Below are 22,821 nucleotides of genomic sequence, written 5' to 3' on the forward strand. Positions count from 1 at the left end.
TTTGTTTTTAATGAAGAGATTTCATTGATAAATTCAGCCAACAATATGTTCCCTACTTAATGGTGATGAATCTTTTGCATCAACAATATATTAATTGCACACACTTTTTCCCAGGACCGGTCAGTTTAAATGAGTATATAGAAATAAAGAATACAACAATGATATAGAAAGGGTTACATACATCTCTGGAGATTCAATGCTTAAACTACCTAAAAATCGTTTCCTCCAATTCATTTTTCTTGTCACGGTCCTCCAGAAGCAAACCCATAATCTTGATAGCAGATACACGCTTCAAACAAACTGCAGGCTGACAATCTCACATGCATGCCCACACGACCTGGCCTTCACAGAGCAGACAGTCGCCCCTGCAAACAACGCAGATAACCAAACAAGGAAACTGAAACTAAGAGGGGAACCTCTAAAGTCACCTACATCTTCAACGCTACCAAAGCATATTCTTGAAGCCACTAACCTTTTCCAACTGACGATATGACTGAGACGTAGGAAGAATCAAAAAAATGGTTAACCTGAGTTTGGGGCACAAGTGCCTCCTGGCATCAGTGGAAAAACAACCCAAACTATCAGAACAAAGCAACTATCGTGGTGCTTTCTTACGGCTAAGGATCTCCTGCTCTTTTAGGCGATGCTGGAACCTTGCTAAACGGGCTTGAAGGCTCACCAGACCTGCAGCCTTGCGTGAGAGCACAAAGCTTAACTGTGTCACATAGTTGTCAATGCGGCTACCTGGTTGGTCAACCTCTGCCAATAAATTCATCTCCTGCATGGACAAAAGTACATGAGGACTCTTTCTCTTGAAGTACTTGTTCACCCAAATATTTAGTCAAAACTTATCCATACATAAAAATTATCATAAGTGAAACATCACACTAATATAAGAAAAGTCTGTACAAAACAAATTCAGGTTACTTGCAACTTGTAAGATCTAAACCAAGTTTTAGAAACCCGAATGGATCATCCACTAGTTAAAAAAAAACAAAGGAGGGGGGTTGCGTGTGAGAGCTGACCCAGCAGGCTATATGGTTTAACCATCCAAACTGATGCTTTGGATGGTTTCAACTTGGCAGTTCAAATAAAGGAAAAAAAATAAAAGAAGGGGTTGTCAATATAGAGTCCAGAGCCTTCTTCCCTGATCTCTTCCACCTGAGGTGTGGCTCTAGTTACCCATGGTTTGGCTTGACATGTAGTAAGATAATTAGAGGAGGAGCCATGTTCGTGGTTCATGGTGGGGGGGATTAATCACGAGAGAAAAAGAGGCTTCATTGTTGAAGGGGGAGAGGAGTGGTGATGAAGAACAGAGGAAGTTGCAATACTATTGATGGCAACTGGAGCTTGACGAATTGATGGCGGACTGCCAATTGCCAGAGCCACTAGCTGCGATCAGATCATGCGTTCTCTTTTTGTCAGCTCCATTATTGATGAGGTCAGGAAATACGATTGGAGACGAAGAAGGAAAATTTCAAAGAGAGACTTTGAGCCCTGCGGGAGAGGGGGGGGATGGGAGGTGGTGGTGGTGGTGTGGGTTCTTGAACTGCCAACCTGCAACCCAGCCAGAAAATGGGTTGGGCCAAGTCGAATAGGTTCTGAACACTGATCTTAACAAAGAATTAAATTAAATCTATGGCACCTAGATGATTTTAAGTGAGTGAGATACTACTACGTAACATGAATCATAGCTTTGAAAGATTTCTCCCTAAATAAAGATTCCTGATTTTAGATAATATTCATAGATTCATAAAAACCAAATCTAAATTCTTAGCTCTTCTAGTCCTGTTATATCTCTTACCTTGCTAAACAAAATAAAAGAGTTTATCAAAGAAATAAAATACGTACTAATGAATAGCAGTTTGAAAACCTGGTTTGGGATTGGATTGCAAATGCTAGGAAAGTAGACTCTATTGAGCCAACTTAGAAACATGTTTTGTCAAATAAACAGATAAATAATAAATAAGAGATACGTTAGAATCATTAATACCACCATTTAATCAGATGATTGATGTTTGATTACTATTATCTAATCATAGAAAACTCTTAGACACAAGGACCGCAATCTCGGTACCGGGTACCGTATCGGTATCTTATCGGTTTGATACGATACGGTACAGTATACTTCTGTGCTGCAATAGCTCTCTTACCCATTTTTTTAATTTTTATCTCGGTACGCCTCGGTATGGATCGGTACGCGCCTCGGTATAGATTAGTATATCTTCGTACAGGTCGGTATATTTCGGTACGAGGCGGTATGTCTTGGTATAGGCGGTATAGGGCTTGTACCAACTTGAATGTGTGTTTCGCACCAGTTTTCTTCCGGTACGGTACGTCGCATACCAGGCGGTACACCTTGTACCGGACAATACAAGGCGGTACGGCAAACCTTGCTTAGACATCCTTTTTTACTAAGTCCTCTTTTTACATATAAAAAAAGGAATTAAAATAAATTTATTTTAAGCACAATCCATATCTTCTAAATATGCAACATCATAAGTACAAAGAATATGTGGATTAAGGGCCTATGTGGCGTCACTTTTATTTCTTGTTTTTTATTTTTATAAATAGAATCATAGAAACCACGACAAAAAACATATTTGATGCTATTATTTTATTTTCTATTTTTCAAGTCATTTTCATCATTTCTATAACAAATAAAAGAAATTCTTGCTTTTACTATTTTCAAAAACAACAAACTCATGTCTTTTACCACTACCACCAAAACAATCTCTACCATACCACTATCGTCATCTCCAGCACCACCATCACCGTTGTTGCCATTACCATCATTTCTATTACTACCATCACCGCCGCCTCCGCCTCTACTACCACAACCGTCATGCCACCCCCTCTGCAATATCGTCGCCACCACCACGGTGTATGTGACGCCAATTACACACCACCACCACCATCATTGCACCACCACAACATTGTTTCTGCCCCCACCACTCATACCACCACTACCACCCCTACTGCCACTACCACCACCTTCACCACTATCGCCCTCAATGTTTTTACCACCATTATACTGCCTCGGCCACCATCATCATATTTATAATATTAAACATAATTGACCATACCACATTTATATTTTTAAAATTTAGAAATAAAATAAAAATAAAATCTCTTTTCTACTTCTGAAAAAATGAAAGAGATACCAAATGGCACCTAAATATAAAATTTTGGTATAACAATTTCATGAATGCATGTGAACTGTTTCTTGTGCGTAAGTGCTAGAGCAAAAGGCAATTGTAAGGGGCAAAACATCAAATGGTAGTGATCTTCAATGAATGTTGCTAGAAGTGATACAAGTGCTGACTTAACTATTATGACTTTAGGAACTGAAGGTTTAAAAGGTAAAACATTGCAAGTTGTGGCTCCGTGACTAATGCATGTAAATGAATATTGGGCTGGGAAAGTTGACAGATCCACTTATCCTCTAAAAGCACAAGAAATCCAACCCTAGATTGTGCAATCTTTTGTGGTCCAATTAATATAGATTTGTGGTAGTTTACAACCCAATTCAGCAAAATTTGACTCTAATCACTGAGTTAAAAAACCATGCATAAAACACCAGCAATTTGTAAATGAAATAAAAATGGCTCTGGATCGCATGTTTTTTTTTTCCTTGGGTAGGAGGGGTGCAGGTAGCATTCCCATCGAGAGCAATAGTAACACAAGTCAAATTGTTTCTAGATGCACTTATTCATGCACTTATTCAGCATCCCATCAAAAGGGACAGTAATTGACTGACATAAACACCACCATTTCATCAAATACTTCTGAGTGGCAATGTAATCATATGCATGACTGTGATGGCGAACATATATATGCCTTTTACCATTGCACCAAGCGATAACCCCATACTGATGATTAAGACTAAGTGGCACATATTATTATACGCATGCATGGCACATGAAATTGATATTAACTTAAGTGCAAAAAATTGTATGCATGTAGAGGGATATTGTCACATAACAGAGTGATGTTCATTCACATGCACAGTTGTCATAGATTAAGTCCTTAGCAGGAAGGACGTATCACAAGTAATCAAATGATCTGATATAGTAAGTGTGAGAAATAAGTGGAGTGAGAAGGAATAGACATTAGAGCATGTCCAACTGATGACAAAATCAAGCCCATGAAGACTGATCCAGTAAAGATATAGCATGCACGGGCATGAAGTTGCACATGTGATCAAGTGCATGAAGTTGCACATGTGATCAAGTGGAGAGGTAACAAGCAGGCACATTGGTCCGGCATGACTATTGATCTTATTAAATGCATGGACATTTCAATAACCTGGAGAGAAATCAAAAATTCATAAAAGCTGTTATGAGAAAGTTTGACAGATGGCAGTTACATCCGCAATACATGCCAAAGCTGGAAAGAGGAAGGTACAAAAGGACTTCAAAATGAAATACTAGATGGAAGTTGGACAGATGGCTTACTTCACGCACTATCTCCATTGTATTTTCAATTTCTTTTCTATGAGCTGCTATGAGAGCCTCTTCCTCCTGCACCAATCAAGAGGAGGAAAAAAAAGGTTAAAGACAGCAAATTTTATTAGTAGATAATAGAAGAGAAGGTACCAGCGAAGAACATGTTCACTACCTCAAGTAAGGCATCAATTTCCCCATCATTACGTGAAACTTCCAGTTCATATTGCTTTGACGCAATGTTAGAAGTAGAATCAAATGTATGTTGCTGCTTACGGCTGGCAGCAGGTAATTCTGGTGCACAGTCTTTTCTTGACCAATTGTTCACTTTTTCAGATTTTTCTTCCCTAGAAACTTTTCTACGAGGCGGGGAGACCTTTGGCACTTTTTCTTCATCCTGACTATCAAATGAGTTCTGAACAGAAGAATATAACTTGTTACCATAGCTGCTTTGACTGCTTTTCATGTCAACCCTCTCCATCTCCAATGAACCTAATGTTGTACCACTTTCTTCCCTTCCATTATGGGTGTAATTTGACATCATACTGGATGAATTCCTATCAAGCTCGGATGTGGAATTATATGAAAAACTTTCCATATTTTTCCTAGGCAGTTCTGCCACTTTCACTTCTTGGTTTTGCTCACGAAGATCCTCCGATTTGACCGAGAAAGGAAATGATGATGCTGAAGCTGATTCCTTGCTAGAAGGAACTAAAGATGCAGTAGTTGGATCTTTTCTAGGATTACCACTCTTGGAAAGACTTTTGACCCTGTTCAGATAACAATAAAACAGTCGCTAAATATCAAATAACAGCCCATCAATTCTTACTCAATTATATAGCTTATGTTCAATAAAATGCACCTAATCATACCTATCGGCATATCTTAAGGTATTAACGGTATGTTCACAAGAACCTGCATTTGGAGAAATGCAAGAAATCATAACCGTCCTTGAATTGCCGACAAAAGAGTCACGAAGCACCTCTGTCAGTTTGCTCCCACGGAATGGAATATGAATTTGATCGTTGTCTAGAGCACGGATACATTCCTTCAAAGCCAAAAGGCTCTTATTTATTTCTGCTCCCTCAATTCTGAAGTGAGAAATAGTACAAATATATCAATGAATACCACAAAACAGAATTTTGAAGAACGATGAAATCAATAGATCGCACCTAGTAAGGGTCACATGGAAAATAAAATTCAGACAATTGAATATAACAATTGCTTGCATGGCATGTAGTCACATCAAGATACAATATAAACAAATGAAAGTGCAAGAAAAAACTTTTGAGAAGATATAGACCGTGTCTGACGATCGTTATCTGTTGTATCAGCACCGCGCTCACTTCCAGCAAGATCAATAAAAGAGATCTTCCCAATAACTTTGCCTCCCTTGAAAGAGTCATTGCCATCTTTCTGCCTTCTGGTGTCAACTACCTCTTTGTGCTTCTTAATCGCAAGTTGCAAGATAGCATGAGATCTTGATGATTCTTCATTGGCTCCTGTAGAACCTGTACTTCGTGCAGCATTTCCTTTCTCAATAAAATCCACAACAATCTGAACATCTGACACTTCAAATTCCTGTAATCCAACAATGCAAACTTGTTGCCTTCCATCTTCCCTCATGCAGAGTTTCCTGATGGAAAACATTAGGTGGAAAGGATTATACTTGCGACAAAACGGAAATGCCAGAATACCTAGTTATCATACACATGCCCGCAATGTCTGTCCAAGTTGGGGACTATTTTCAATTGTTTAATTAAAAAATAAAAAACATGTCTCTAGTATGATGGCATCATGTATTTTGGGACTTGAAACATTCCACAATCCGACATTTTTATATAAAGCTATTCTTCATCATGAACTTACTAGAGAGCTTTGTCATAAAGCATTAAGATGAAACCTTGCACATGACTGAAGTAATATTCTGCACATCTATCAATCACATACTTAGTTACTTTTTCAATAACTACTTATCTAGCAAAATCCTACTGAGCAAATACTCGAAGAAGCAAAATCAGCAGAACCAATACCGGGATCCATAATGGTTGCCCCGCGGCATGGTACAGCACAGTACCGTGCCATGCCAACTCGTGGTGTACCAACAAAGAGGAGCCAAAGAGGAAAGGGGAGAGGCAGAAAGGAAGAGCAGAAAAGAGGGGGGGGGGGAGCCGAGAGAGGGAGAGAAAGAAAGGGCTTTCAAGCCGCCTCTCCTCCTATGCTGCGTAATAAGGGTGGGGCCCAGGGAGAGAGGTTTGAGCCTCCTCTCCTCCTATGCTGCATAATAAGGGCAAAGCACCCCCACACACACACACCCCTCTCTCTCTTCCTCTCTTCTCTCTCTCCCCCTCCCTTGCCAGTGTCTTGAATTAAGGGGCGGAACAGCTTGGTACGCCCCAAACCAGACGGTTCAGGGTGATACAGCAAATAATGCGAAGAAGATTAAACAACTCAGAATTTGAAGCCAGATATTGCATCCCTTTTGTATTTCCATGAGCTGTCAAAGAGAATCAAACAAAGATCTATTGATTTAGAAGCTACTACCTTTTCCATGGAAATTTGAAAACTTAGACACATGCAAGACAAGGAAAATATCATAAAGTTAAAATTCTTCAAAAAGGTGCATTAGTTATATGACATTAATAGATAGAGAGAAACCAACCGCCTGTCACAAAGAAGATCAAAAAGTTTGCCACCATATATCTCAAAATAGCTAAGCCACAATTTGAAATTTTGATTGCGGTAATATGGCTGACGCAACAACCGAACAATGTCTTCTGCAGCTCTGAGAGGCAAAGGTTTCATTGTGTATGTCTTCCCACTACCTGGAAAAATAAGTAAATCAAAGTGTTATAGTTATTTTGACGACTGACAAGTTGTAATGAAAATATGTGCACAAGATATAAACCTATAAAAATATAGGCTACCAATTATTTTTGTACACTAGATTTGTATTTGTTCTTAAAGGACTCTACACAGACATTAGTTTTAATTTTTAACCCATATGTTCTGCCCCATTTTTCATCCTTTCCATTCTTGATCTCTGAAGGAAGTTTACACATCATCAAACAAACTGGCATGAGCACTAAATGTGCAAGAACTTCAAGCACACACTAGCACAAATGCTTCCTTGTTGACAAAATTGGATGCCATGCAGAGAAGATATAAAATCACATTTAAGTAATAAAAAAATAGGCGCACAAATTGCATCCTTGGATATTAAAAGGTACTTCATTATGCAGGCCTCGAGGAGGCAAAGGCATCATCACAATTCTCTGATGCATCTCAATATCGACTGTATTTCAAGCAGCAAAAACATGAGAGCTTCACATCTCAACTAAATAAATCTTGTGATACAAATAATTCATACTAAAAAGGGAATTCAAGTTCTCAGCTGTCATGTGACATTTTTTTTGTCATCGGAGTTGTGACTATTATAAGGTGGCATTTTAACCCCTTAAAACATGTTGTAGCAAGCCTATCAGAAGAGGTAGGCCTGCAGTAATAAGGGTGTAACAGTTACCATCAAAACTTTACCACTTGCTGCTCAAGGCTTATCTTGCATACAAATTTTGGGTGTACCAGGTCCTACATCCACCAAGAACATTTCTTCTGTTATGTGTAAGTGTAAAACTGAAGATTGTGAGGCATTTCCACTACAATAATAAGAAACTAGAATTAGATCTTGGAAATGATCGACTACAATAGATGCTCATCGTAAGTTTTGATTTTTTTTCCTCCTATTCATATTGATCATAAGCATCCAGCAGTGCCACGCCAATATAAGGGTTAAGCTACTAAGTGTTGGAGAACTAGTTAGAAGCAATTTGCCACTTCCACCTCTCTAGGCTTCACATGAAAGACTTCTGAAGCTTTTAATTCTCGTGTCTAAACAGAGACTTCATTCAGTATTGGTTTACTGGATTCATCCAATAGATAGGGATTATGCAATACAATCCCATCACAAGTTGCAGATAACCCAAAGTGGATGATCCAGCCAACAGAAGCAGATTAATTAGTTTATGTAGATACTCTTAAGTCTGAGCAACACTATTGTCGTACCAGCACATTATAGCAATTTTGGTGTTGGATGATTTAGTCCTCACCTTTATATGGGTTATATCAGGGTATTTAGCGTGATCCAACAACTTTTAAAGCTTTATTTCCCATTCCTCTCATATTTTATAGCAGTTGGAAACTTCTGACTACAGAAATACACCTGCTTCAATATCTCTTTAGAAACACATTCTTGCAGCTACTTCTGCCACACCCACAATAGCTCCTACTTCAAGTAAGCTCTACAACATAGTTCCTACTTCTTTGGCTTATAATTTGTTCCTCAGAGAAAGTTACCAATATAAAACCTTGCACTCTTCCCTCTTCATCTAGCCACTTCTAGTTTCAAGGGTTGCTCTTTGGTTAGATAAGCATAAATTGCAATCAATTAGATAAGTCCACCAACATGCTAATTAAACTTTCAGGTACAAGGGCTCCAACCCAAGCAGGTTTAGCATGAACCAGGTCCAACCAAACTTGCAATTTTGATGGGCTTGGGCTGCTTTCAAGTAGAAAGCTTGGGCAACTCAACCGAGCCAAAGCCAAACTACCATGATAGACCTCCTAAAGTGACCAAACCTGAAGCTAACTTGCCTTAGGTGCTTCCAAACTAAACCCATAATTCCGCAATAAAGCTTTTAAGATAACCCAATTAGAAGCTTGCTCAAAATCAACCTGGCCTAACTCATTGTATTTCAGTTGAAACTTTTGGACTTGTTTCAACATGGGTTTGGGTCGTCAAGTTCATTTCTGGTTGAGCTGGGCTCCAATTGGCCCTTAACCTAATCCAACGAAGTTGCATCTCTATCAAGGTACCATGAAGGTTTCCCTTTGTCACCTATAGTTGCCTTGTCTAGGATCTTATCAAATTGTAGAGAACTTATGTAAGTTTGATAGTAAGTCATAAAAATATACTCAGCTTTCCCACAAAAGCCCCTACAATTTTTGCCCCATAGCCAACCACAAACTACTAAAAGGGTCTGGACCAAGGTATGCCATCTCGATACCGGTCCCCGTGCCGGTACGTCTGGTTCAGAGGCTGGTTTGGCGTACCAACACTTAGTACACCCCCTATACCATATATCAGAACCGAACCGGTATGGTACACCCCAAACTGCCCGATTCAGTACGGCATGATGTACCATGGTCTGGACAATCGTGATGATGATACAAAATACTGGTGAAACTTTGCCTTCAATTATCAATATTTGAACAAATAAGTATGACAAAGGGTTAAAAAGAAGCAAGGACAAAGACCAAAAGGAACGTGGACAGTAGTAGGGGTGGCAACCTGGGTGTGTCAGGTCAAATACGGCTCAAGTCGGATGCAAGCCGGTTCAAAAATTTGTGAACTCGAACCCACCTATTTATTAAACAAGTCAAAATTCAGATCTAAACCCAACCTATTTATTAAACAGGTAACCCGACCCAACCCGTTAACCTATTTAAATGGGTTAAACAGATCGGGTTAAATAGGATAGAAATGAGTTAAGTAGGTTTTAAACAGGTTATGGGTCAGGTCATGACGTGACCCAATTATTAAACGGGTCAAAACAGGTTAAACGGTTTAAAGGTCTAAGCTTGAAACCGACCCGTTTAATAAATAGGCCTAGGCAGGTTGATTCATTTATGACCCAAACCCATTTATGCCAAACACAAACTTACTTAAAATAAGTTGTTTATAGGTCGGGTCAAAAATTACCACCCCTAAATGGTAATAGTGAATAAAGATTTAAACAAAAAAATCTGCAAAGGACTTAGCCTCTAAAATGAATGAATGGGGAGAAAATATGAAAAAGCAGACCCTAAAAATAGATCTAATAAGCATGTTGAATATAATCGTGGTTATATAAACAATTTCACATGCTAGATCACGTAGATAAAAGATGCCCATCTAGAATCATCCTCATCCTATCAACTATTTCTACATTTGCTAGCTAGATTGGCTTGCATGTCTAAAACCAAACAACTTAATATAAACAAGCTTCAATATGAAACTTGAATGCTCCACCAGTATTTTTCATCTCAAGTAGCAGTTTCCAATCAAAATCACAAAGAGCTATTGACTTAAAGATAAATATGTTAACAATGCTTAACTTTTTCAGCATTGGAAGAAGGAACATGTTTCATTAACTACTACGGGGTTACAAAGTTTTAGGAAGACAAGCTGAACAAGCCTGAGCACAATAAGTATTTTAAAATAAATGAATTGGATTTCCATACATCAAGAAAGGAGCTCTGTATGAATAAACAAACTGCACATCTGAAATTACTATAGAGGTTGTTAATTTTGTCCATGGTTCAACACACCTGTTTGACCGTAAGCAAAGCACGTGGCTTTTGCCCGCTGAAAAATGGTTGGTATAATTGGTTCTACAGTCTCACGATATACCTGTTCAGGATAGTAATATTATAATCATACAAAGATACACATTGCTGATTGAAATGGCAGGTTAGTTCTCTGTGCAAACATATCAAAGTTATTTCAGAAGAGATTATTAAACTGACAAATTGTATGCGATATAGAATTTTGAGAGATCTTACCTCATCATTTGTAACATGCTCATCCAGAACAGCATCAAAACAAAATTCATGCTTCTCCACATATGCAGTCAAGTCCACCTATCATGTCAAGGTTACAAATCAGTTACTTCAGTAAGTACAAGATGCAAAAAGAGGATAGGCACTAAGCACTACAGGGTTGATATGCCACATGCCTCCAACAAAATTCAGCATAAATATTTGTTACCATATATGAGAGGAAAAGAAAAAATTATAAACTTTAGGGGAATGAAACATAATTATTCAAGATTCAATAAAGATACTAAACCAAGAGTACATTCACTGAAAAAACAATTGAAAAGATTAAGCATAGAAAATTACAAGAACCATCTTCCTATTAAACATGAGTGTGGCATTAGGGGATTGGTGAAATCTCACCGCAAGGGTCTAGGTTTTGGGCCCTCATCAACAAGCAAGTGATGAGCCTCATCAACAAACCAGCGTATTGACTTTCTAATAGTTATATTAATCACTAATTGTATCTTTCACTACCTAAAGAAACTCATGCAAACTCAACTACACTTTGTACAAGTCTTTCAGAACGTTCTAGAATCTACACCAACTAAAACAAGTGAAGAAACAAGGGTAGAGCCTAATATTAAGAGCGGCGATTAGCAAGGAAACACGTGCCACTGACCAAACCTGTTTTCAGCTAGGAAGCCATTGAATGTTTCAGCCATTCATTCTCACCCAAACTTCAAGAAATAAAATTCAGGTTGCATTAGGAAGCTTCTCACAATCCGTTGGGTTTGGACTCAGCTTCATGTTTGACATTGTTTTCATTTGGTATTACAACTTTCAGCTGCTGTTGACAAGATGCTTGATCTTGGCCCGAGTCATGGTCTATCCCACAACATCATGTGCTTCAGCTGTAGAATAGTTCAGCTCAAGTTCAACCTTTACACTAGCAGGACCCTAAAGCAACCAGAACCCAAAAAAGAAATTACAGATATTTGTAACATACTTGAACTTTGACGAACTACAACAATTTCTTCAGATTGATTAAAAGGAATGGTGAAGTCATCCACATTTAGGTCAGGCGCAACCAGCATATAAGGCATTTCTATATCGGCTCTTGGTTCGCAGGTTCATGGCTTGCTACAATTCTTTGATCATCAACTTCTAATGTAAAGACAAAAGGTTTGGACAATCAATGGAAGCACCTATCCTCAATCAAACTTCCTGCTTTCTCTTGATCCAACTAGATGAAAAGGATCAAAATGAGGATTTGGTTTGCCTGTCTCAGAAACAAGCATGCATTGAAGCCACGGAAAAAGGTTTATTTTAAGAGAAGTCAAGAACTATATATATTCAAATCTTTTCTAATAATGGCATACAGAAATGTTTTTCATATAATTAGAGCTGGAAGGATGAAAAGTCAACTCTATACTGATAAAAGAAAATCTCCTTTTAACCCCAAAAACCCAAACAAACCTACTAGCCTAAGTGTACTTTCAAATCTTGTAGAGTTCGAGAAAAAATCAGAATAGCAAACAATAGTAGGGCCTATAACAAAAAAGTGTCCACCACTAAGTACCTTCCCTATTTTCTTCATTCCAGGAACATCACTTTGATAACACCTTAAAACGAAAGTGAAGGTACAAGTTTTCCGATACAAGGCAATAGATCACAGTTCCTCCAAATGCAAAATTGCTTCAAATAGAAAAATCATTCAGGAGTTACTAATATAAAAAAGATTTCTCAGAACCCCATAGACCCTCAGATATAAGTCGAAACTTCGTAAGCTCTTGCATTACAAGAATTATAAATTTTAAGAATCATACTCCAAGGGTTCCCCACATATAACCAATTGCTTATAACAATGCAATCCTTTCTTCGAGTCAAAACGATGAGGCAGTAGGGGCAATAAAGAATCAACTTTCTGTTCTTTATAAATTAACTAAAGTATAAAAAGGCTAAGAAAATAAGCTAGGTTATTGCATCCTCTTGATTAAAGAACTTGGCATCTCACCACCAAGGACTCAAGATGCTGGTCTCAACAAAAGTTAAGAACCAAATATCCTGAAGAATTGTTTCTTAAAATAACAACTACAATTTTATTAAGCTTTTACAATAATAAAAAAAAATCTAATCCTTATTCATTACTATGAGAGCTTATAATGATGGAAACAAATTCCCTGGATAGCCATAACCCTTAATTTCCAAAAATAACTTTTAGTTCCTAAATGAAGCACAGGGAATTATGAGTTCACAAAACCTCCCACTCATAATCTCATTGCTAAGAATCTGATATTATTGATCCAAAGTTACCTCGACTTTGTGCTCGTTATAGACCTCAGTAGCAATTTTTTAAAAAGCTGAAGCTGAAGGCCAGGAAAGTTCAGCCTATAAAGACAAGGAACAATCCTTGGGGCAGTTCAGGGCATAAGCCTCAAGCACTCAACTCAAAAAATTGCACATACTGTCAACAATATGTTGAATCAGCCTTTGAGCTGCTGTGCATGCCTCTATCACAGTGTTAGCAAGCCAAAGGCTGAAAGAACAGGTTAGCAGCTATAAACTTTACCAAAGAAGAGCAAATAAATCAAATTAGTTTTTGATTTTCAAAGGTTATCATCATTCTAAAATCTATTTGTTTGTATGAAGGATTTAACTTTTTTTAGTTATAAAGGGAAATCATACGACCACACAATATCCACCTTTCCTCCACCTCAGAATAATTATAAAAGGTACATCTAACTTCACAAGAGTAAGCTGTAATCACCAATCCTGAAATAAAAACTCTAGGGCTAGATTTTTATAACCATGCACAGCCGATAATATGTTTCCACTAATTAAGCCTATATGAAGAGATAACAAATAGACCAGCCTAGAAGTCAAAGGTATGAATCTAAGTTATGGTGGCCCAAGGTCCGCTAAACCGGTACCGAACCGGTAGGGCGTGCCGGTCTGTGGCAAACTCTAATTTTTTTTTTGGGAGTTTTCAACAAAAAAAATAATTGGTAATGACTCTTTTCAAACTTTTTCTATGAATTTAAGTCTAATTTAACATTTTTTATATTTTTTTGATGTTTTTTTGATGTTTCTATGATCTCGATTTAACCTAAATGATACATCTGATTAATTTAAACTGATACAAATCATCATTTTTTTATTTTTTAATCTATAAACATAATTTTAATTTTTAAAAATTATATATAATTCAAAAATTAAAAAATTTTATGTCGGCGTATACATCGTCCATAAATCTACAACATATAAAAAAATTAAGCCCAAATCGAAATTTTTGGCATGACCTCCATTTATTTTATAATTGTTGAGCTATTTTTTCAAACCCTTCTCCCAAAAAAAGAAGGAAAGGAGATAGAAAAGAGGAAGCACACCTTATTTAGCCTTGGATCCTCCTTTTGATAGTTTGAATCGGTGTTATTTGTGATTTTTTTAGGAAGAAAAAGCGGTGGAGCTGCTTTGAAATAGTGTTGGGAAGGCCCGAGAGTGGCAATAATATCATATCCAATCGGTTCGAAATCGGGGTGACTTGTTGTGAACCGGCCGGTTCGCACCGAGTCGGCACCGAATCGACTGGTTTCGGCCGGTAAAGGACCGATTCCGGTCGATCCAATAGCAGTTTCGGGCGGAACTGAATAGAATAGCCGATCCGACCCAATTTCGCACCAGGTCAGCTTGGTGCTGCCGGAACCGGATGGTTCGGCCCGGTTCGGCAGACCCTGTGGTGGCTTGTTGAGAATATTTAAAGTTGCTATACTTATTAAAATTATTCTTTCGCATGTGGAGCCATACAGAAAATGCAAACAATTGGGTCATGTTGCTTCAAAGTCTGCATTTAATTAAATTGAATTGCCAGTATTTAGAAAAGACCAAATAGATATAAGCCCATTACTTGCAAATAAATAATGAATGCCAAACAGAAAAACACTTCACATGGTAACTTGCTGAAAAAAACCAACTGAATATTTATATAGGTGTTGAGAGATTGCATAATGCATGAGAAAAATTTGATACACTTATGAAGAACCATCTTATCCCTAAAAACCAAATAATAAAAATAACTCTGCAAAGACAATAGTTTATGAACATATAACAATCAATCATGTAATGGAAAAAAATGTCCTGGGTTGTAAATCATGCATACAAAGGTTTTGCAATATTAATTTACACTGCATGCTTAGCAACCGGTTGAACTCATTCAAAAACAAATACCTGAGAGTCGTGGTAAAGAAGATGATTAACATTTTTTTGGTAGGAAGAAGACAATCAAGATTAAGATTATATAACATTCTGCAGACAGAAAAGATAACAAACCTTTAACTTAGGCTCATGGACAGTTAAATATGCATTATTATGTACAGTGACGATATCATCCTCTTTTCGGGAAATCTCCTTCTTGTTCAAAGGCCTTTTACGTACCTGCAATGGTGGGAAAGGAGGGGGAGGAACCAGTTTATCAGACTTCTAAGCATATCTCAAAATCTACAGAAACAAATTAATAAATGTTTTAAGCAAGGTTTGCCGTTCCAACTGAACTAATCCAGAACCGCCCTAGTTTCAGTGGCATCAATCAGTTCTGAGCCAGCTTTGGCTAGTTTCAGCCAAGTAAATCAATCGAAAGGTATATTCAAAATTTTATCACTCTCCTTCATATTTGCTAACATAAAGCTTGCTCACAGGTGATGTATCAATTTCCTAGGGCGCATTTTTCCAACACCAACTCAAATATGCAAGGGATCTAAAAAAACAAAAAATAATTTAAAAAGTTAAAAGAAATGGATGTGAAAGAATGTTAAAGTTAAACTATTCTTTTAAATTGGTAAAAGTTAAATATGACTTTTCAGAGCTTACATTTCATGAAGGATCTCCAAATAACTTAAGTTTACAGATTTAAATATAAATATTGTAAATTGTAGAAAGCTTTTTTTAAGAATGCATAATTTCTAATATAGTCGATTTCCAACAAATAACATTTTTTATCTTAAAATGGTGCCTAGTCAAATTTATTACATAATATTTTTCTAATTATTATTCTTTTTTGAGAGTTCTCTGTACTTTTATCTCTGAACAATTTAAATATATTTTCGATCACTAAAACCAAAAATAATATTAGGTTCAAAATGATATAATATACATTATTGTCACGTTTCAGAACAATATAATCTACATTATTATCACATCTAATAAACATGGTTCATTTTATCTTTATGATTATAATTTTTTACAAAAAAAATATTTTTCAGCTGAAATTCAGAAACCCAAACATAAACTCATTTGGCCTGACCAGACCCAAAAACAAAATTCATAATTTCAACCTTAGGTATGAAGAGAACAGCTTGTACTACACTAAAGGGCAGTACAATGATTATTTCAGCAATACCAATAATAACAAGATTTGGATTGCTTGAAACCTGGGTGTGATGATAAATTCATCCAGAACTCACCTCTGGAGGATCTTAACATTATAATTCAATATCGAAGTACTTCAGATGCTGCACATTAAAGATAACAAAAAGGCATATCCCCTTATAACAGACTTCTTGAAAAAATTACACATCTGTCCTCGTATTTGGAACATGTGGAAGATATGTTAGTGCCTTTTCTAAACAAGACTATTTTGTTTGTGCTGTCCTTTTTGTTCTCTCCGAATCATATATATATCTTCAGTCTACATTCAATCTCTCAAGCTTAATTTGTTAGTCCTCCATGACCATAAAGGGCCAATTAAGTTATTGCTCACATCAACCTCAGTCATAAATGATTGGAGGGGCAACAGTCTTCTGCCAGAACCTATAAACTAAACAAATTATCCATAAAGACATTTAAGTATCTCCACTGGAAAGGAAACATTTGTCGACCAATCAAGCAGAACTGTGACCATAAAAACCCATAAACTGATACCAACAATAAAATAATTCAACCGGATGGTAGAATAAGGACTTGGTTGAGTACTACCCATATGGCAGGTAGAATGGTCCAGCCCACAAATGCAGGGAATTGATACCCTAGAGAGTTCTGATCTGTGCCACTTAGACTTGACAACTTCCAAGGGAACATACGTGAGGATGAAAATAAAAATATTGGTTGCAGGAATAGGAGATGCAAATCAGAACATTAGGGTTAAGATACTGAAAAACAGCCTGAATAGCAGCACTCTTACATTGACAAAGGTGGCATCTTGTTGCAGATAAAGGTATAATAAATTAATAAACTGTGCGCAAATGCATTTGCCTACTACTAAAAATTTCAGATATAGGAAAAATTTAAAAAAAATAAGCATGGACTGGGTGTTAATATGCCTTCCTCATAAAATTTCTTAATGTTTATGTGGTATATTATGCTCTTAATCTAGATAATCTTAGGTTTTTCTATGACCAACAAATCACTATGAATTTGGATTTTGTAGATGTGGGACTCTTATCATTGAAACATGCCCCATGGACCCCTTCTTGGAGTCCAGCAATGTTAAGATCCTTTTCTATAAAAGTTTAGCATGGTTCAAACTTCAAACATCTAAGGAAGAATCTCATTAGGGTTATTATGAGAAATGAAACTTTTGGAAAATATATCCACTTTTTTGTGGTGTTATGATAGGATTAGGGTATGAAGCCATTTTATAACTCAAGTATCTCAAACTCTTTCCCATGTATTTTGAAACCTAAGTGTATTAAAACAACTCTAATTTCGAATATAAGTATCCAGACTATCCATGTGCAATTTTCAAAACACAAAGGCATCAACAACGTGAAGCACCAGAATGCATTCTCACCCTATGACATAAAGCTTATATGATTATAGGGAGTTTACTTACCACAACTTTAATCTTGGCTACATTTGTCTCTTTTGAGCTAATTTCTCTTTCACTAACTGATTGTCTAATATTGCTGTCTGCTGGCCCTTGTTGCTTGCTAGGTACTGCATCATCATTATTATCAAAACCACTGGTAGGCATGAATGGTGATGGCTCAAATGGTTCTGACATTACATGCTGCAAGGAGAAAATGAAGCACAAATGGTGACTAGAGCTCAAAAAAAAGTGGAAACATAGCATGTGATATCAACATCATCCAAGGAAAAAATAACTTTTATTAAGTAATAATTTTCATCTACATTCATGATGAAAAGTAATCAACAGTGAAAGATTAAATTACAAGCTCTTCAACAGAACTGTATTACAGTTTGATCCCAGATAGACAATTCAATAGTCAAAAAACTTCATGGCATCATTTGTAGGTTTGCTAATAAAAGAACCTCATTCCTTCACTTTCTCTGTTGCTTTTGCATAATCAGCATCTCCCTGGCCAGCTTGTCAATGCTTAATAATCATACAAATGATGAAAAAGAGACAAACAAAATGAAGCCTACCACAGTCACAACACATTGAAGAAAAGTGATGGCATATATACCACCTTCCCCATTCCACAAGCTAATTATTCCCTTAAATTTTTATGCCTAAAATTAAGAATCAAAGTTTTTATATTAGTCAATATGAAATAACTCAAGAGGCTGGTTCAATCTTCAAAATTCATTAAAATGACTTTTTGTTTCTCCAAGTTCATTGTGTCAATTTTTTTCCCTGCTGAACACTTAGTTGATTCACCGAACAAGGCATACAAGGCTCCAACATATGTAACAGTTATATCTCATCTTCCTATGAATATTTAACTTCTTTAGACTATCTCATTGCCTTCCATACATACAATATTATATGAGTAATCGTATTGGCATTAAACTTTTGGTGCTTAATAGTCGATATTAGCTAGTGATTTAGAAATGATTCACAGCCTATAAGTATCAGATCTTCATCAGAAGAAACAAAGTAATGTAGCATCTAAAAGATTTCTCCGTACTCGTAAATTTTCTACTTTTTACTTGAATTTACTCCTTTTTTTATACAACAACTACTAATCAAGCTGAAGCCAAAACTAGTGAAATTACCATAATGTTTTCTTGGCCCTCGGGACAAAACCAAGTATTACACTTTAAAGTTGAATATTACATGTTCAGATAATATGAATTAGATCTAATTAGTTTACTGTCAATTTCATTAATTAAATCATAGTTGGAAATATAAATTTTATTGAATGATCAATACATCAATTGTTTAATCAGATTTATTGATCATGTATTCATCAAAGGATCTACATGATTGCACTTATACAATTAAATGAAACAGATTTCTCTTAAAAAATGAATAAGCATTTTCACTTTCAAAACATAAAACTCTCTTTGCATTCTCTACCAAATTTGACATGGTAAACAACTAAAATCTAGTTTCAAGGTGGCTCTGAACAAAGTAGCATGTTTATAGTTTTGCTCTAAGGATAAAGTAGACTACCTACATGCTGGTGGTCTCAATTGTGCATCTCCTTCAAAACAATAAATTTTTTCCTTCGGTTTTCATTTCATTTTCTCATTAGTTCTTTCACACACCACCAGCCAGTCAAAGCTATGAATGTTGGCACAATACATGGGAGGCTGATGTCAAAGTATTAAGAATAGCATTTTATTAATCCATTTATGGGGCCTTCTTTAAAATAGTGGAGGCATTTATTGCCTCCTAGTCAACCCTATATTTATAGGATAAAGCTTAGTTATCATTATTGTTATCATGTACCTTAGCATATTGCACTTACATGTGGATATGTCGGTATGTTGGTTAAAAGAGATTGATATGGGCTTATGTAGAAATGCACAAGATGCAGGGGTACGTACAACATCAGTTGGGAGGATGAAAACAGAACATACTATGAGAGAATTTCTTATTTCACAAAACTATATATTTGGAGAAAATCCCATAAACCATAAAGCATGCCTAGTCAAGAAAATAAAAATCAGTTGGTCATATCTCTTGACCTACATGAAAATTATGCAACTAATAATATGCTTCAATAATGCAGGTTTGTGCAAGACAGGAACCCCCACCCACAAAACAAAATAAGGGTTGAAGGGCATAAAAACATACTAGTTTTTAGCACATGCACTGCATGAGCAACTAATAGACCAGTTAAGCACATGGACAATTTAGATTAGAATCATTAGATGGAGAAAGAAGAAAAAGCATGGGAATTACATGTGAATTGATGTGACGAGCTTACAAACGACCAAGATCAATTAGACAGAGCAGGAAATCCAAGCACATTATGATGATAGTCGAATGTCAATGGAGACAATATGTAATTACGTTGTATGTTAGAAAATATTGATGATCAAATCAGGCATAAGCATGTCTTATACATACTTCCAACAAAAAAATTAAATAAAATAAAGATGGCTAGATCACAGTAGTTTGCATGCAAATAATGAGATGCAAGGATCTAGCTATGCACCAAAGTTCATGATGTGCTGTATGTGAATACCTTATTTATTAAAGATAAAATTTGTTAAGAGTTGCTATTCAAAAGCCCATTCCCATGTCATGATGATGACGGCCTCTCCCACCAAGCACAGGCATTTTCATTCTTTCCTAGTTCTCAAGTGCAGTCATTAACAGTTATGATATATTCTTATTTGCGCATGGCTTTAGAACAAGCATGACCAGATACTTCTTTTTTTTGGTACTAACCAGATACTTCTTTCAGGAAACTACAAAATGAAGTCTCATTGTTGTTTCTTTCTTCTGAAGCATCTCTCTATATCCTTCTTCAACATTAAACAAAATGATAAATGATTTCTAGGGGATATTGGTTTTTAAAGAGCATACTTCTAAATTATACCAATAAGGATATTTGTCAAGGAAAATGTTCAAGTAGCGAAGTTAATTAAGCTTCAAATAAACAAAGATATGAGTAACTTGCTATGAAGTGTAAACTTATGATGCCCTCTAAAATAAAATAGATACAATATAGAATGTTAATTGAAAAATGAAACACAGTGCAAGTTTCATGGAGGAATGGATTTACAAAATGGTTTTCTTGGCATTCATAAGGATCATACCTCAGAAAGAAGTTCAGTGTCATCCATAGCATGAAGATCCAAAAGACCAGCTCCGAACTCCCCTCTGAGTTCGGGTGAATAAAAGCCATCTGTTGCACCTGCCGCTCCCATGCTTTGGGCCGTTTGAGTGTATGGATCAGAACCAGACTCCCCATTAAAGTTCAGATTCCTTAAAACTTTAAAGAGTTTCTGCTTCTCCTCAACAGTCTGTGGCCCATAACCCTGTCTCCACAGCACCCAAAATAAAAGGATATTCTAAACTACAGGATCAGAGCCAATAAAAGCACCAGAAACAATGTCATTGTATATTCTTTAGATAACACCAATATTTGTAATGGCCAAAATTAATCCACAGTGAATGACACATCGCAAAAGAATACTCCAGCAACACAAGTAAACAAGCAGGATATAAACCAACATTTACATGCTTCGAAATTTGAGAACTTTTTATTTTTTTTAAAAAAAGGAACATTACTTTCCAGCATTACAAATATTCCCCGATCTTAACAAAATGAAGATTAACCCAGATCTTGAAAACGCAAGACTGCCCTATGTGAAACCAATAAAGCAAACAGGATCCAATTAAATCGCCATATTATAAAATTAGGATTAAATCCGAGAGAGGAAAGAAACAATCATCAAGTTTAATCATGACACGACGCAAAAAGGAGAGATCTGCCTCTAGTACCACTACGCGAGAGTCCATTAAACTTAAGTTTTTAATATAAAACATTACCAAAAAAAACAGAAGAAGAATCATCTCAGATTGAAGCAAGATCCAGTACCTGCATGAGGAGATTGGGGAGCATGCGCTGGTCAGCGGAAGCAAGCGGCGAGGCCAGGTGCTGGAGGCCGGCGGACTGGAGCCACCGAGCCATGACCGCATCCCCGGCGTCCCCGCCAGCCCCCGCCGCCCCGCCGGGGTGGTGGTCATACAGAGCCGCCGCCGCCGCCGCGGCGTTGCTCTGCTGCACCTGGCCACCCATGTGGCGCTGCGACCTGCGTTGGGGCGCCAACTTTCCGGCTCCCTATCAACCACCTCCTTCGATCTAAGGAACACGAGATTTACCGAGAACCCGATCCCTACGGAGACCCGCAGATCATCCAATCGAGGAGAATCTGGATGGATCGGAGGCGGAAATGCCAGGAATTGCAGCGTTTTTGGAGAATTAGGCACAATGGGGACTGGGATCGGGGAGGGAGAAACCCTAATTTTAGGACTGGGGGCGGAGCGGAGATTTGTGTCCTCGTTTCTCGCCTGTCCCTTTTAGTTAGGTGGGAGGGGGGTGCAGTTCCTTGCGAATGAAAGCGAGAGATGTTGGAGGTACTGCAGGGGCCCGTGGGAGGAGATGATGCATATAACAATGCTGTATGAGGTTTTTTCGTGTGCTTGATCACGGACAAGGGGAGGGATAGAAAGGGGGTGGATTTTTTTTCTTTTTTCCGTACAAAAGAGGGGGATTTTATTTTTGTTTTTGTTTTTGTTTTTCCATTGTTTTGTTTTATTTTTTTGCTTTTTTTTTTGTTTTTTTTACACCAACTCGTCACACCATATGCATATGAGTATAGTCAATAAAGTCAAAAAAAAAAAAAAAAAACTGGCGAAGAGAGTAAGAAACATCTGCCTGGTTCATCCAAAGAAAACCCCAGAGTAATGCCCCACGAAGGAGGCCACCCAATCGGCTGCGATGTTCGTCTTCCAATAATCATAAGTGGCCCTGAAGGAGCCACAATCCCCCGCCATCCTTCGAATATCGTGAAGCAGAAATTGTCCGTCCGTCGCGATGTGTCACCCTCGAATCTCCTCAATCACAGTAGCTGGGTCCCCCTCCAGGTGGATGCAATCTGCACC

General features: G+C 37.2%; 1 protein-coding gene across 2 annotated transcripts; it reads right to left on the bottom strand.

Annotated features, from left to right (window-relative positions):
- Positions 1 to 72: 72 nt before the first annotated feature.
- Positions 73 to 22,357, bottom strand: LOC103723469 (kinesin-like protein KIN-13A). 2 transcript variants are annotated; one of them, XR_015975815.2, is made up of 13 exons: positions 21,755 to 22,357; positions 20,970 to 21,191; positions 17,845 to 18,021; positions 15,348 to 15,452; positions 11,046 to 11,123; positions 10,812 to 10,893; positions 7,108 to 7,270; positions 5,749 to 6,081; positions 5,318 to 5,536; positions 4,621 to 5,215; positions 4,458 to 4,523; positions 473 to 778; positions 73 to 365 (listed from the first exon to the last, which is right to left on the bottom strand). XR_015975815.2 is itself a non-coding variant. In XM_088716954.2 (12 exons), exons 1-12 carry the CDS (start codon positions 21,953 to 21,955, stop codon positions 596 to 598), a joined length of 2,424 nt encoding a protein of 807 aa, XP_088573080.2. In that variant the 5' UTR covers positions 21,956 to 22,357; the 3' UTR covers positions 73 to 595. The 2 variants fall into 2 exon arrangements, 1 of the variants encoding a protein (XP_088573080.2); XM_088716954.2 differs by having other exon boundaries at positions 73 to 778.
- Positions 22,358 to 22,821: the final 464 nt, after the last annotated feature.

Source organism: Phoenix dactylifera, chromosome 2, assembly GCF_051530095.1.
Source record: "Phoenix dactylifera cultivar Ajwa chromosome 2, Ajwa_hap1_PhDact_Kaust_v1.1, whole genome shotgun sequence".
Classification (NCBI taxonomy): Eukaryota; Viridiplantae; Streptophyta; class Magnoliopsida; order Arecales; family Arecaceae; genus Phoenix; species Phoenix dactylifera.

Bases quoted from the DNA above. Each gene is read 5' to 3' on its own strand.
- LOC103723469 (XM_088716954.2), bottom strand. From the start codon at position 21,955: ATGGGTGGCCAGGTGCAGCAGAGCAACGCCGCGGCGGCGGCGGCGGCT. The intron at 18,022-20,969 runs GTATGATCCTTA...TTCTCCTTGCAG, and splicing joins ACACTGAACTTCTTTCTGAG to CATGTAATGTCAGAACCATT. The intron at 6,082-7,107 runs GTTGGTTTCTCT...GTTTTCCATCAG, and splicing joins GATCTTCTTTGTGACAGGCG to GAAACTCTGCATGAGGGAAG.